General features: G+C 45.0%; 1 protein-coding gene across 3 annotated transcripts in view; it reads left to right on the forward strand.

Moving 5' to 3' along the window:
- The first annotated feature begins 9,605 nt into the window (after nucleotides 1-9,605).
- LOC139061286 (uncharacterized) overlaps nucleotides 9,606-14,780 on the forward strand; it is a 66,202-nt gene continuing 61,027 nt past the window's right edge. Inside the window, exons 1-2 of one of the 3 annotated variants that reach the window (XM_070541013.1) lie at nucleotides 9,606-9,760; nucleotides 10,349-10,541. In XM_070541013.1, the coding sequence (XP_070397114.1) occupies nucleotides 10,352-10,541 (190 nt within the window). In that variant the 5' untranslated portion in view covers nucleotides 9,606-9,760; nucleotides 10,349-10,351. Of the gene's footprint in view, nucleotides 9,761-9,795; nucleotides 9,940-10,348; nucleotides 10,542-14,780 lie in introns of those variants that run through there. The other 2 variants (XM_070541015.1, XM_070541014.1) reach the window with 2 other exon arrangements.

The following is a 14,780-nucleotide window of genomic DNA, read 5'->3' on the forward strand; positions in this document are numbered from 1 at the left end:
CATTCTCAAATTCAAAAGAAACGTGTGCGTTAGCTAAACATAAACGCTCGCAGCGTCATTAAAAAAACACTCATCTGAAATAGCTTTATTCCAGCGCGATCCTCTCTTTACTGTAATACCGGAAACTTGGAAACTTGGCATCGCAGTGAAATAAATGACGACGAAGGTTTTCCTCCTTCATATCAAGTTTTTCGAAAGGACAGGTCTACTAAAGGAGGTGGTGTGGTTGTGCTTATAAATATCAAATATATGCTTTCATCTTGGGCGATGTTGTTGACTTTGAGTGGTTGTGCCTAAAAGACACATGTTTGGGTTATACCTTTGTTCTTTATGCAATCTATGGGCCTCCTGAGTCCCCACTTAGCTATTCAAAGTAGTAACTTAGCTCCAATAAAATCACGGAAACAAGGCGGACAAGCGCTTGTCCTTGTCCGCCTTTCTTGTTTCCATGTTTTTATTAGCGCTAAGTTACTACTTCAAGTATGCGCGACCAACTAGCCCAACAGTCAACTCTTCCACCTAACTACTTAAGTGAAATCCAGATTCACATGACAATATTCCAAAATAGCAGAATTCACCTAATGAGTGATTTTAATTTACCTGGCGTCAACTGGGAGCCAACGCAAACATGTTCGCATCATAGCCAAAGCATCAGTGTCATGTTTGATGTAATATTAGCGCATGATTTGATGAAAAGTGTTGATCAGCCAACACGTATACGTGGTTTGATCGGTTCTGTTTTAGATTTAGTATTCATAAATCGTGATATCACTGCATATTCTGTGCACGTTGAACAGGGGCTCTGTGATAATTATCTAGAGGGTATGTCCTTTCTCCTTTTGTCGCTTAAGAAATGTCACAATTCCTCGATTAAATATGTTAAAGATTACTCGCATACCTATGATGGATGTATAGTATAATATACGGAAAGCTGCCCGACTGAATTCCATTACACAGACGCTTGCGTCCTATGGGAGCGTTTTAAGCTCAAGTGTCACTACTGCATTGAAAACTTTGTGCCGAACAGGCGAAAGAAAGTTAACAGACACCATGGACGACATGTAATATAGTACGTCACGAGTGCAAAATAGAAAGATTAGAAGAACACCGAATGCTACCGGGACTAATCAAGATATTACAGAAGATTTATGCAGATTCAGCACGTGATTACAAAAGCCACTATTTCAGCACGTTTTTGACAATCTTTATAAAGAACGCATCAGAAAATCTGGAATTCCATAAGCTCAATAAAACGCATTATGCTCGGATATCAGTCAACGGTTCCATACTCACTGACCAGAGAGCCATTGCGCGTAATTTTATTACCTATTTTCAACGCGCCTTCTCAAATTCCAACATATGCAGCCCTACAGCCGCACAGTTTCATGATGCAGAAGTAAATTTTGTTTCTTATGCCGGGGCATTTTCACTGTTACTTAAGTTAAAAACAACAAAAAAAAACATGCGGGTAAGGCAACATTCCGACCACTTTTCTACGACGTTATGCATGATCAGCTGCATATGAAGTTTTCGTGTGCGGTCTTTCATCCTTATTGCCAGGTGACTGGAACACTGCCCGAATCGTTCCTGTACCTAAGCAAGGTGATCGTTTGCTGTTAACTATTGCCCAACCTGCGTAACTTCATCATGCTGTAAATTCATTGAGCACGTCATTGTAAATCGCATAAATGAATTCTTAAATCGGAACTCAAGTCGATCCGAATTTCAGCACGGTTTACAAAAAGGGTAGTCAGCAGTAACCCAAGTAATAACAATCGTTTATTCGCTCACCCTTACCCTAGACCATAATGGCAAAGTTGAACTCATATTCTTAGACTTTAGCAAAGCTTTTTATAAGTCCCTCATAAATTATTTTAAAGCTAAAAAGCTATTGGTCTTCCTGGGATATTAGTTATCTGGATTTCGCACTATTTAACTAACCGTAAGCAATATGTTTAATTTGATGGAAAAAGAGTCGGAGGGTCTTGCAGTCACTTCAGGTCTTCGTCATGGGAGTGTACTAGGCCTTTTATGATTTCTTGGTATATTAATGACAATGTTGATACAGTTATTTCTGGCGTAGAGATTCGTTTGCTGGCGAATGATTACAAGCTGTATCGTGACTTTACACGTTCTAATAACCAGAATGACCTAGATAACTGTTTAACTAACATCCTAGCATGGCGCCAGGAACGGGGAATGGTTCCAAACAAAGATAAAACAAAGTTCCTTAGCGTATCAGTGAAAAAATTATTTTCGATCACAGGTTTTACCTTGGACAATCACTGTTACATGAAATCTCCAGGTTTAAATACCTATGTTCACCAATAACTAGAAATCTCTCCTGGTACTCACACGTGAAAGATATCTCATCCGCCTTTCGCAAACCGTTTTTTACGGAATAAACTTTCGAAAGCCCCCGCTCAGGTTAAACTGCTCGCTTATATTTCACTAATCAGGCCTAAGCTCCAGTATGCATGGGTGGTGTGTGTGATCCATATACTATAGCCACTACTAAAAGAAAACTTCAGAAGATTCAAAGCAAAGCCGTAAGGTTTCTTTATTAAACATTTTCACCGTTCAATTCACCGTTTGAGCTAAAGAAAAATAGCACAATCGTGCCCCTTGAAAGAAGAAAAAAATAGGGGCCGAGAATGTCTTATCTTGCTAATAAATAACAAATTGGCGTTTCATCCTGCACCCTATGTGACGATTCTTACAAGCCGCACGCGTCGCCTACAACCAGGTTCACTGACCCCTTACTTTTCTGGCACTGACAGTCAAATTTTCTTTATCTCGCGTATTTTTGAGTGGAATTCACCGACACAATAACTGGCAACGCATTGTGATGCTGCGTGTGTATTTTAGTTTCTTTTATTTGCTACCTTCGAACCTGTGTTATCAATTTGTGTATTTCATCTGCTTAGGTCTGTAACGTGATCTGCAGTGTTAAAAAATGTGTATGATGCATCGAAAAATCGGAGGCCACTAAGCACATCCTCATGGAATGCGAATGAATTAACCAAGTGACGGACAACTTACACCTTACCTTACCCCTTACCTTAACAAGGTAACGCACCTTACCTTAGCCTTACTTTACCACCTTACCTTACCATCTTCCCTTACCTTACCTTACCACCTTACCTTACCACACCTTACGTTAACCAAGGTAACGCACACCTTACAGAAGCGCTTGGTCAGCAGTCGAGATGAGCAAGAGATGTCTACAGTATTGGTGGAAATAAAGCACAGAAGAGATTGTGGTGACCGGATACCTTACAACTAGGCAGAGGTAGCGGTACAAGGTAGATATAGGAGTTTTGAGGAAGAGAAAAAAGAATAAAGAAATGAAAACGAAAATTCTAGAATCAAAAGTATGTATAGCTAACCTAAGTAACTCAAGCAGCCTAGGTGAATATTTGTGACCGCGCCGTTTCAAAAGGGATGCCAATAAATCATCACCGTGACCGTGGCGACCCCGGCCGTAGGAGCAAGGAAAAATGAGCCAGAAAGCTCGCCTTCCCGCTTCCGCGCCGGCACGGTAATGAAGTAAACGCTTCTTGCGGATTGAACGGATTCGAATTGTCCTGCGTGCGTATGCGCATGTTTGCCTGTGAAACAATGAGGAATTCAAGCCGTCCGTCGTAATTGCTAGTAGCGGGTGACTCGGCTTAACAAAAGGCTCGTTATTATTTGTGTGCGCGCGTGCGTATACTTGTGCTTCGGCTCTTCATGCACTCACAAATGTTCGCTGTACTTAGATTGCAGCACGTTGGATCTGTCGCCCTTTTTGACGCGCTGGTAGGTGACGGAGCATATCCCGTGGGCACATTCGACCATCGCAGAACTGAGCTCCAGTCACTTAGTTGCCAGCAGCAGCAAAAGCCTTCGACAAAACGTCACCAAAGCGTGCCGTCAGCTTCACGGCGTTCCAGCCGCGAAAAAAAAAGTGAATAAAGTAACAGGCGCGTCGTCATTAAGCTGCGAAAACTGCTGCAGAACGGGAGAATATTTCGTGCCTGCAGCCATGTGACACGAAAAGATGGTTGAGCAATATAACCATAGGCGGGAAAAATTTGCGTAGGTGCCATGATTACTAGTGTGTGTATGTGTGATATGATTGCGTGTCTTTGTGTCCGCGTTCGGTTACACATGTACCCAGAGATCAAAATACTAAAGCAACGGGTTCCATATAATCAATTACAGGCCTAAACAAAATTCCGAATCTAAAAGTTGTGTAATTATGTGCGTAATCATCTACGAAAGCTTTGCGGAACAGCGATTCTCACGGCTGCATGGGAGTCTGGTGCAATTAATTCTTTAGATGTAATTGCGGCGGTGATAGTGGTTATGGTTGGGTTGGTGATGGCGATTATGTTGATACTACAAGCGGGGTTAGCCAGGTGAACCTGGCAGGCGATTTCTCAACCTGAGCGTCTCTTTTCCTGACAAATATATCGCCAATTATCGTTCAGTCCTCCCTTTCGCGGGAATGAAGGAAGAATGCGCGACCTTTCCTAGCGCACTAATCGCGGTTCTAACGCTAAGGTCGGTTAACGTAAGGTTAACGGACTTACGCATTCGGCAGGAAACCAATTTTTTCCCATGCTGTCCAGCATCCTCCCCCTTTCCGGAGAAAAGCCCTCGTTCAACCAGATGCAATGTTCTAGCTGCCCACTTCAATGCATTCATGGTCGTTTGGGTGATTCATGATGCCTCATTCATGTCGGCGTCTGTGTTACCATGCGAAAAAACCCAAGCCACGAGAAAGGAAAAATTGCTTGCTGCGAATTCGAGCCACCCAGCTTCGGGTTGCGACACCACCACGCTAGGCGATTCAGCCACTGAGGCTATTTCTCTTTCTTTGATGGTATTTATTACAGTAGCATTCAACCCGACCGTCACCTGTCGTGCTTAGTCAGAGAATGGAGGGCAAAATGAAAGTCACACACAGAAAAAGCAGCGTTCATACTGTGGGTCGAAATGTTGGTTTCACTTTAGAAGGGTGGTAAGGATGGGCACCTCACCAAAATGAGGTACCAGTCTTGTTGCACAGTCTGCGGGATCAGCCCACCTTTATATGGGAGCATCGCGCACGCGGGCACGAAAAATCCCGACAAACTAGAGTCTTCGCTGTAAAAAGAAAATTGATACGGACTCTTAGCAAAGGTGGCCTTAAAGGGACACTAAAGGTTACCAGAAACTCAAGTTAAAGTGGTAGAGCAATGTTCTAGAACGTCTAAGGCGTCAATTTAATCGCGAACAGAGCTTTAGTAACCGAGAAATTGAGGTAAATGCATGACACGATTTGAGACCCCCCAGCGACATTCCGGTACTAGCCCGATGACAAAGGCACTCCTCATAATTTGTGTTATTAGTACTCAACTACTCGTATTAAAAATATCATTTCATTCGATTATAAGACGGAAAAAAATGCTACTTGTCTACGTCTATTCGATTCTAAGAAAAAATAACATTTTGACGTTACCCTTCAGTAATATGGGTGTTCGAAAGGTTTCGTTTTCGCTCGACTCTGCGCGCCGACTCTGCGCCGCGCACGCTTTGGAGTTTCAGTACTTTCGTTATCGCGTTGTGCTGTGAGGGTTCTGCTGGCTCGCGAAACTTTCATTTGGAACAAGCAGCGAGAATGCCACGTCCATGTGATGTCGTGAGAAGCCCTCGTTGCTTTCCCGCTCCGGAGAGCCGGTGTCGAGGCCGCCGTCGTAGTACGCAACGACGCCGGCAGTGCGAGCCCTCAGCAGCAGGTCGCGCTCGTCGGTGCTCAAATCGCCGAAGTTGAGCCCACCATCGCGAGCCAATCTGTAGGTGTCAGGGCCCATTGCGACTAGCGTCGAAGTTTGCGTCATAGAATGAAGTACCAGCTTATGGGCGTCTTGCGCTGGAGTTTGAGGTATAGTAGCGGCGCCTGGTGGCGGTGCGGGAAACGACATCTGGGTCATGCCAGCTTGGGTCGTATTGAGCCCTGGCCGTGGCTAAGCACGTTCCTAGGCCGATTTTTGCGTCGATTCGCACTTTTTTATGCCCTGTTGCGAGTGCGAAAAGGCTCACAGACCACGCCGACCACGCTGCGAGCTCGCCGCAGCCTATAGTTTAACGAAAACGGACTCTCCGTGTGCCGTGGGACGTAATGTGGGACGTAATTCGCTTCTCTTTCCGTTAGCCACCATACTCCCGCTTTCGCTCTGCTGTCGGCTCTGTCTTGGCTCTGTTTCTGGCCGCGCGTTTGCGTTTTGTGCAGAAAAGCCGTAGCGCCGTCTGCGGACGTCGTACTACTCACCGATGGCGCAACGTCACTATGAGACCATGATGTCAGTACTCCTCGATCAGAGGGCGGGCGATTTGAACTGCGCTAGAGGTACGCGGACGCTTCAGAGCGCATTTTCTCTTAAAATAAGTCTCTCCTTGGCACGAAACAAGCGTTTCGAGGTTTCTGTGATGGTAGTTCAACAGCCCACGTTGACTTAATAGTAACCTTTAGTGTCCCTTTAAGAGCCAGTCCATGGTTCTTTTGCACTTGTTACTTATAATGTACCGGCAGTGCATGCCTAAGGCGCGCATCGTGCAAGCTCCTGGTATCAGAGGGACTAGCGCTGCACTCTGCCAGCATCTTTGCGACACTACCTGTCGGCTGAAAATGATAAAGGAATGACAAAAACAAATTGATTCCAACAATGCGCAAAGCCCGGCGCCACACGTTTAAGTTTTAAGCATACCCGCCGTGGTTGCTCAGTGGCTCTGGTGTTAGGCTGCTGAGCACGAGGTCGCGGGATCGAATTCCGGCCACGGCGGCCGCATTTCATTGGGGGCGAAATGTGAAAACACCCGTGTACTTAGATTTAGGTGCACGTTAAAGAACCCCAGGTGGTCAAAATTTCCGGAGTCCCCCACTACGGCGTGCCTCATAATCAGAAAGTGATTTAGGCACGTAAAACCCCATAATTTGAAGAAAACAGTTTTAAGCTTACAATATTTAATTTATATCTTATGTATGATAAGCAAGCGGAAGCGTGCAATTCTTGGTGACCCTCTTGTCTGTTGGCCGTGCCCTCCCTTCTTTCACCTCTGGCTCGGGAGCGCACCATTTAGTGACGCAAGCGGAGAAGTGAATCGTTTGGTTTACGAACCGTTATAAGATTCTGCCCCAGTTCGTGTGCGCACCACAATGGGGCGCCAGTGTCGCCGACGGCGTGGCGGCACCATCAACGAAAGCAGCCATTCGTACTTCCTTGCGCCCTGCCTTGAATACATTGGCAGTTCAATATCATTAAAAATAAGGTGCAAAAACGATAATCAGAAATATTTCTCATTACTCAGTTGAATGATATTACACAATACTTCCGGTTGAATCTGCCCGATAACACTGTGCGACGCTGAGCTGGGACTGGTCTGTGTAGAAGGATCGACATTTGGACGAGTTGGTACTGGTTTAACATCTTGAAGGGGCAGCGCAAAACGACGAAGACGGAAGGCAGGAACCGCGCTGGCCAATTCGCTTGCTGCTTCCGTGATTCCTCACGCGAGAATTTTGATACCGAGCTTCTGCGTTCATCGAGAGAGATGTGTTCTCGTTTACCTGTGCGCGCGTGAAACTGCGCTGGTGTATTTACAATAAAAACAGGAAGAGAGCAACACAGGACGAGCGAGTAAAGAGCACAGGACAGAGCGCTCCGTCCGTTGCTCTTTACTCGCTCGTCTTGTGTTGTGCTCTTCCTGTTTTTATTCTAAAGATGAACCAACCAGCCCCATTGAACACAATGCTAAGGGTTAATTTAGTTGGAACACGTTGGCGGACTAGTTGGTTTGGATCCCGGATAGAATGTGTAAGCGCGATTGAACAAGGACGTAGAAAGAAGCAGACACACAATGACTCCAGCGCTGTCTCTGTCTGTTTCTTCCCATGTCCTCGTTCAGTCGCGCCTCCATATTCTGTCATTGTCAATTTAATTAGTAAGCGAATCATGACAATTTTATACGGCCGATAAAACTACTATCCTTACTTCGTGCAGCTATCTACTAATTTGCTATCGCAATCGGTGCTTCGCTTTTCAGGCGGAACTGCGTGATATTATTTCTAATCTCGCGCGGCCGCCGGGCGCCGCGCCGCCCGTGAAAAGCCACCCAAACCATCCATAAAACGCGCCGCTCAGCTATGTCGCCGAATTCGCTCCCGACGTCAACTACCCACCTGCCGTAAATAACTACCTGCCGATCGCCGCCTCCACGCCATCGCTCTCTGTCCCCGATGCGACCTCGCCCAACACCCCGCCCCGCCCCGTCACTCGGGAGGAGGGAACCTAATCGTCGCAGTCCCCGAAGCAAGGGCTGCGCAGCTTCCAAATCTGAAAGACCTCAACGCAGTTCCTCGAACGTAATCGAAGTGTTGAAGGTGCTCACTCACCTGCACTCGTGGACACATGAACGTTCGTATGTGTTATGGACGCTAAGCTTTGCCGTATATTTGGGAAAATTACGACACCCCTTTCTGGGCTGTCCCTCCGCAGAGCCAGAGCTCAGAATAGCCACCCCTGAACGGCTTGCACAGGTCGTGTTGCCATTGTCAACGATCTATACATCATAGCATTCATAATTCTTTCCTCTTGCTCCCATAACGGTATCGTCGGATGGGACTTTTTCACCACAATGCCGTTATATATTGCGCATGGGCCGAAATAGAACTTTCGCTGCTGTTATATTTGCCGCTCACCGACATTTGTTCGCTTTCGAGGAAGCTACTTGCCTAAGCCAACTCCCACGTTCACGGAACGCGCCAACGGTCGTGCCAATGTACTGCAGCGCAATCTCGGACACTGTCGCACTACTATCTCCATGTGAGCTTTTTCACACTCGGAAAGACCTCGTACTACGTTTTGTGGCAGTGGCCATCACACAGGGTGCCAGCACCACTTCCCTTTGCAACCTGTTCCCACACCCTGTGATGCTGCACCGAAAGGAATATCTTGCCAATGTAAAAGCCATCGAGGACGTGCTGGATGTGCCCGATGACCATTTCTGTACTTGCTCCAGTGCGCTCAGTGCTGTTTCTACGTGTGACCTATTGCCCAGTCATGTGTTCTGTTCTTCTATTGCTGGCCACCTTACACCGGTCCAGCGACTCAGCTTTTGTGACCTTTAAAAGAATTCCATTCTTTTTTCGATATAGGGCAATCTTCACTGGGCCAGATGTCACCTGTCACTCATTGGACCAAGAAATTGAAGCTCTTGAAGAGCTTCAATTTTTTGATCACCGTTGCCTTGTATGTATAAGGTGATTACCGCGTTATGACATCTTGTGCCTTGCGCATGTTCGACGTGGATTTAGGGGACGTTCTCTTCAAGAATCGTTAGTCCAGCCACCTTTATGTGCCTTTGTCTACGTCGGCCTCTCGATTTTTTTCCCTCTTTCAAGTTTGCTGGCATTCACCTAGTATAACCACGTACGAACTAGCCCAACAAGCCCCTCTTATGCATTGTTTAAGATGCACGGGGTCGGCATACTGTGATAAAGATATCGCATCGCTGTCGGTGTTGCGCGTACTGATGCTTACCTCGATAAAAACGAAAGCGGTGGTGACGTCAGGTATTACGCCCACCACGCTGCGCCACCATCTTTCGTCATCCAATATGCACTCACAGAAGTGAATGCCGTCAACCACCAGATTTCATGCTGTGTGGGTGCAGATGTTAAAGGCATTCAAGAGAGTCACGTTACAGAACGGCGGTGCATCGTTAAGCTGCGAAGGTAAGCCTTGTCCTTTTCACCCTACTCAAAGAGAAGCCAGCAGCACGGAACCAGTGTGTTGACAAACGGAAGGTTATATTTCCCCTTTCGGACTGGTTTGGATCGCAGTTCAGCGCGAAAGAGCATCGGCAAGCTTAAGGCCGACTATGAATATGGCACCTGTGTGAACTGGTTATCCTGTACGTGGTTTACGCCTTTACATTTTCCGACTTTAGCGTGTTTGTTTCGAAGAATATTCCGTCAACGAGCCTACGCGAGCTCTATTACTTATGCGGTGCTTTCGGGGTACCTTGTGTGTAGTCTAGTGTACGTTTCAATAATTTCGCCGATGGCTACAGCAGCAAACGTAGCCCATTGTATACAAGGACAAGCGAGGAAGTAGCGTGGCAGTGCTGATAGGAATGTTGATGCAGGCGCATTTACCCTAGCTGACGTGGCGCGCAATTTCTAGGCCTGAGCGTCTCTTCGAGCGTCAGTTATGTCACCACCGGTCAATCAGTGCAGCGTCTTGTAGGAAAGCGCGACATCCTCAGAGCTCGCCTAATATCCCTGTCTTGTGAGGGACCGCTCTTTTTCGTTACATTACAGGTCATGGCTGCATCATCGGACACTCTCCACAGCCTCATCTATATGGACTACATGGCGTTACTCCAGAGCTTGTCCACAATTAACACACCTACCATTTCGGACGTCACCGACATATTCAATGTCTTTCACAGCGCTCTGTGCCCCGACACATTGGGAACATCCGGGCCAACCGGGGAAGGCCACGCTGGAACTGGTAACTATACATGCTCTTTTTGAACCCATGAAGGCTTTTTTATAGGTCAGTCCCTGAAGATTGGTCACCGAGGCAGGCGGCCATGGTCAACTCGTTTTAGGCAGGTCCACGTAAACAGTGTATGGAGTGTTCGTGCGTACAAACGCTAATACGCTGTTTTAGGGCGTATGCGTGAGTATGAAGCCTTTGTAGAATCGTGTAGAGTTACTGTACATGGCTCCCTTTAGGAAAATCATAAACCTTATCTCCGAAAGAGCAATATAGCGCGCCTCTTGTGATACTTGCCGGTGTACTTTTCACTTGCTCTTCTGGCTTTCCACCGTCGGAATGCTGCATGTATTGTATCCATCATAGCACGGCTGGTACCCACCATCACGAGCATACTTGTAGTACACGCCACAGCACAATTTCGTGTAAATTTCATCCGTCTATATAGTTTGGAAAAGCCTCGCTGTCACTTGTAAATAAAGTAAGCACCAGCGATTAACTGGCTGGAATGTGTTGACTTTGTCGCGCAAATGGAAATAATTTACTTCACGGCAATAAATTTTCATATCGACACAGAGTTGAGAATAACTGCGCGCCGTGATATATATCGGGTGTTCTGCTCAACATGAGCCACACTTCAGAAATATGCAAATGCAACGTAGCTGCACAGAACTAAGGTAGCGTTGTTTGCCGTCGCTTAGAGATACTCCAAATGTTTTTTTTTTCTTTTGCATATCACCTAATTACATACTTGGCCTCAATTAATTAGTTTCTCAAGTATCCTAATTAGATTACAATTGTCACTGAGAAAATTGTAGAGAAACATGAAAAATACTCCTGATACAGTGTTCTATTGCTCAATGCGGACAAGATAAAAGTACTTTTACAAACATAAAAGCCCTCGCATGCATTAAAAACTGCTGCGCGACTGGCCGCTCCAGGCTCTTTGCTCGTATTCGCGGGCTGCTCTCATGCTTCGAAAAATTTTATGTAGCACGTATTGAACAACAGAAAGCTGTATCGAGAGTTTTTCATGATGCTCTAGCATTTTCTCATTCACGGTTTTAATCTAGTTATGACATTATAGAACTTGATTAAATATGCAATTAGGCCTAATGCAAAAATAATCTGAGTATCTTCAAGCGACGGCAAACATTGCTTAGGTTCTGTACAGCTACGTAGCATTTGCTTATCTTAAGTTTGGCTTAAGTTACATGGAACCCCAGTATACACAATGCCAAATTCTGCCACTATAAAGTTGGAGCCTACGTCACCGCAAATCGGGGTGCTTTTGCTATCATTTCATAGACCTTGCTTTTTGCTTTCAAAATACATTCGTTGTATTTGATGTGCCGTAGCGCAATTGTGATTGTGCATGATCTTGTCAACAGCCACGTTTACGGTTACAAGTGACGATGCTGTCGAGGCGACCAGCGGAAAGGCGTGGCAGCCATTGGCTGACGACGTCCATCATTGCATGGCAGCACTCATATTTCTACGTGCGTGAGTTAGCGAGTGCCGAGTTATACTCTATGTTAAACGGTGTTCCAGCTGTGCATGAGAAGCACATTGCCTTGAACCTACTAGTGCCTTAAAGATCGTATCGATGCTCGCTGGCGAGCGTCCCGGGACTGCGCAGTGCCAAGCAAAAATATGGAGTAAAGAGCATTTCTCCACAGTTTGTTCACATAATGTCTGAGAAAGAAATGACTTATTTGAAGGCTGGCCTGGAGGTCGACAACCGCTGTAGCACCCAACTGGTCAGCTATATTGATGGGTAGGCGGAAGTAAACGTACGTTGAGGGGTGGCGATAAAATAAAAGGATGCGAACCTCTGGAGGCTAATTCAGTCTAGCGCTCAGCGTGCCGTTCTATCGTTTCATTAATGTGATTCAAAAAAGTAATCCGAGAAGGTACCGTTTCCCAGGTCTTGGCTAGGGCTAGGGTAAGGACAAGCAGTTCAGTTTAATAGTTGGCGTACATTCGTGTTAAATATGAGCTGAGCCCTTACGAAAAATTTTAGTAACGTTTTATAAACCGTCTTTAGACAAATGTTACTAGAACCTATCGACATTCTATAAAACATCTTTAGACACCGTAACAACTTCCTAGCAACCTCCTACCGACTATTGGCCACCGATATTGAATTGAAAGTATAGATATAAAATGTCGATAGAATTCTTACCGACTGCTTATTATCTTATGTCGTTAGAAAGTGTCAACTGTGAAGCGACTATTTATTGACCACCTTCATACATCCTAACAACGTGCTATTAACATCCTGTCAAATATTCGCCACAGATAGTTGACAGGATGTTACTAGGAAGTCGTTAGGATGTATAAGGGTGGTTAATAAATAGTCGCTTCAGTTTTTAGAAAGTACACAAAAATTTTATTCAGAGGTAATTACTTTTGCAATTATATATTGCAAAAGTAAGCTTTGATTATCTCTGAATAAAATTTTTATTTGCTTCCTAAAAACTGTGCAATTACTATTTATTAACCACCTTTATATATCCTAACGACTTGCTAGTAACATCCTGTCAACTATCTGTCTTTGGCGAATAGTGATTGCCAAGTGGCTAGGTGTGGCATGCAACAGAAGACGGGTTTCCATTTGTGCTTGAACACATCCATTTAATATCCCCGGGCTAGTAAGGAGGACGAGTTCTCCAGCTGCCCTGGAAGTAGGCTGAAATGTTGCGTTGTGTAGTCTAGAAACGAGAAGAAAAAAGGCAATATATTAGTTTTGCTACAGTGACATTGCAACACACCATGCATCTGTTTCTTAAAAAGGAAGTGCACAAGAGACAAGCTTTCAATCCTGTGAGCTATAAACATCTGCACCTGTTTCGTGCAAAGTCCTAAAAATGCATGAAATGACTGGATTCGTGCATTAAAGCTGGGAGCGTGATGGATGTGCGTAACACCAACAGATGTACGACACATAAACTCTATCGTATCAATTGTCATCTACAAACAAAAGCTGTAAATCAACTTCAGTTTAATGAACTTCGATATTCGTATTGTGACTAGTACATGGCAGTTTCATGTGTGAATTATCTTAAGAAAGGCAAGGTGTCAGTCATAACTATGCTGCAGCTTTGCTTGGGCACAGGTACATAGAAGAGTTGATTTTTATGTTGCACTTAAGAACCACGAAATGATACAAGCAACATGTAAGCAATTTAACAGGCATTACGGACGTTCTACAGCAAGATTAGAAAATGCCTTTGTTGTGCAGGCAGACATTGTCAAAGTGAGCTTGTTACTAAGCATGTTAGCTTTCCACAAGACAGGATATTATATTATCAGTGCATTCATATGACCAGGGCCTGTATCACAAAAATACATATGCCAACAGTAATGACAATTTTCTAGTTATGGTGGCAAAGCTTGCATTATAATATGCTATTATAATCAGGTTAATAGCTATTTTAGCAGGAAAGAAAGGAGTATACCCTAAGATAGCACGGAAATTGCCATGAAAGGAGTTTTGTTGAAAACTGCACAAAGAATATTAAGATGCTTCTTTGTGACACACATACCTACTTTGGTGTTGACCTTCTTGGAATCCAACGGATCCTTCTGTGGAAGGCATTTGACAGCCGCCCAATGAAGGACCTCCCTTCAACGTCTTCTATTGAAAAAGGAGCTTTAAGGAGGCCCTCCGCGAAGTGAAAGCCTGAGTTGTTAGCATCCAGGCACAGCCTCTTCAGCAGGCCCTTTTCAACGTATACACCGTCACCGATGTCTACCTGTGAAAGAATACAACAACCAAAGATTCATTTTATACGCATTTGATCAAGGAATGGTTAGGAAGTAGGGTAAGGTTTGCAAAAACGGAAGTCGCTGCTTCTTGTTGATTCGGTTTAAAGAACAAAGCAGCCTTACGTATACCATACATGCATTGTACTGAGCTGTGTACTTTTACGTAAGACTAGAAAGTATTGGGAACTTCAATGCGAAAGAAAGACATGCATCTGCCTAGAACTAAGCAAATGTGTGCCGCCCCTTGACACAGAGTGAGATCTGGTGCTCTTTTAGTGATTAGCAGACATTGAAAGCTTCAAGCCTCATCGAGTATAGGGCCAAACTGTGCTCGATTAGTGGCGCACAAGTGCTCGAGAACTATCAAACAAGATGCAATTGTCTTCAAATACAACTCTGACTTCCCCTTGCAGACATGCACTTTTAAAATTACTGACTGCACTTGGGTGTGAAGATTTTGTCTGACAGAGTGAATAAACA

The sequence above is a fragment of the Dermacentor albipictus genome, chromosome 6 (genome assembly GCF_038994185.2).
Source record: "Dermacentor albipictus isolate Rhodes 1998 colony chromosome 6, USDA_Dalb.pri_finalv2, whole genome shotgun sequence".
NCBI lineage: Eukaryota > Metazoa > Arthropoda > Arachnida > Ixodida > Ixodidae > Dermacentor > Dermacentor albipictus.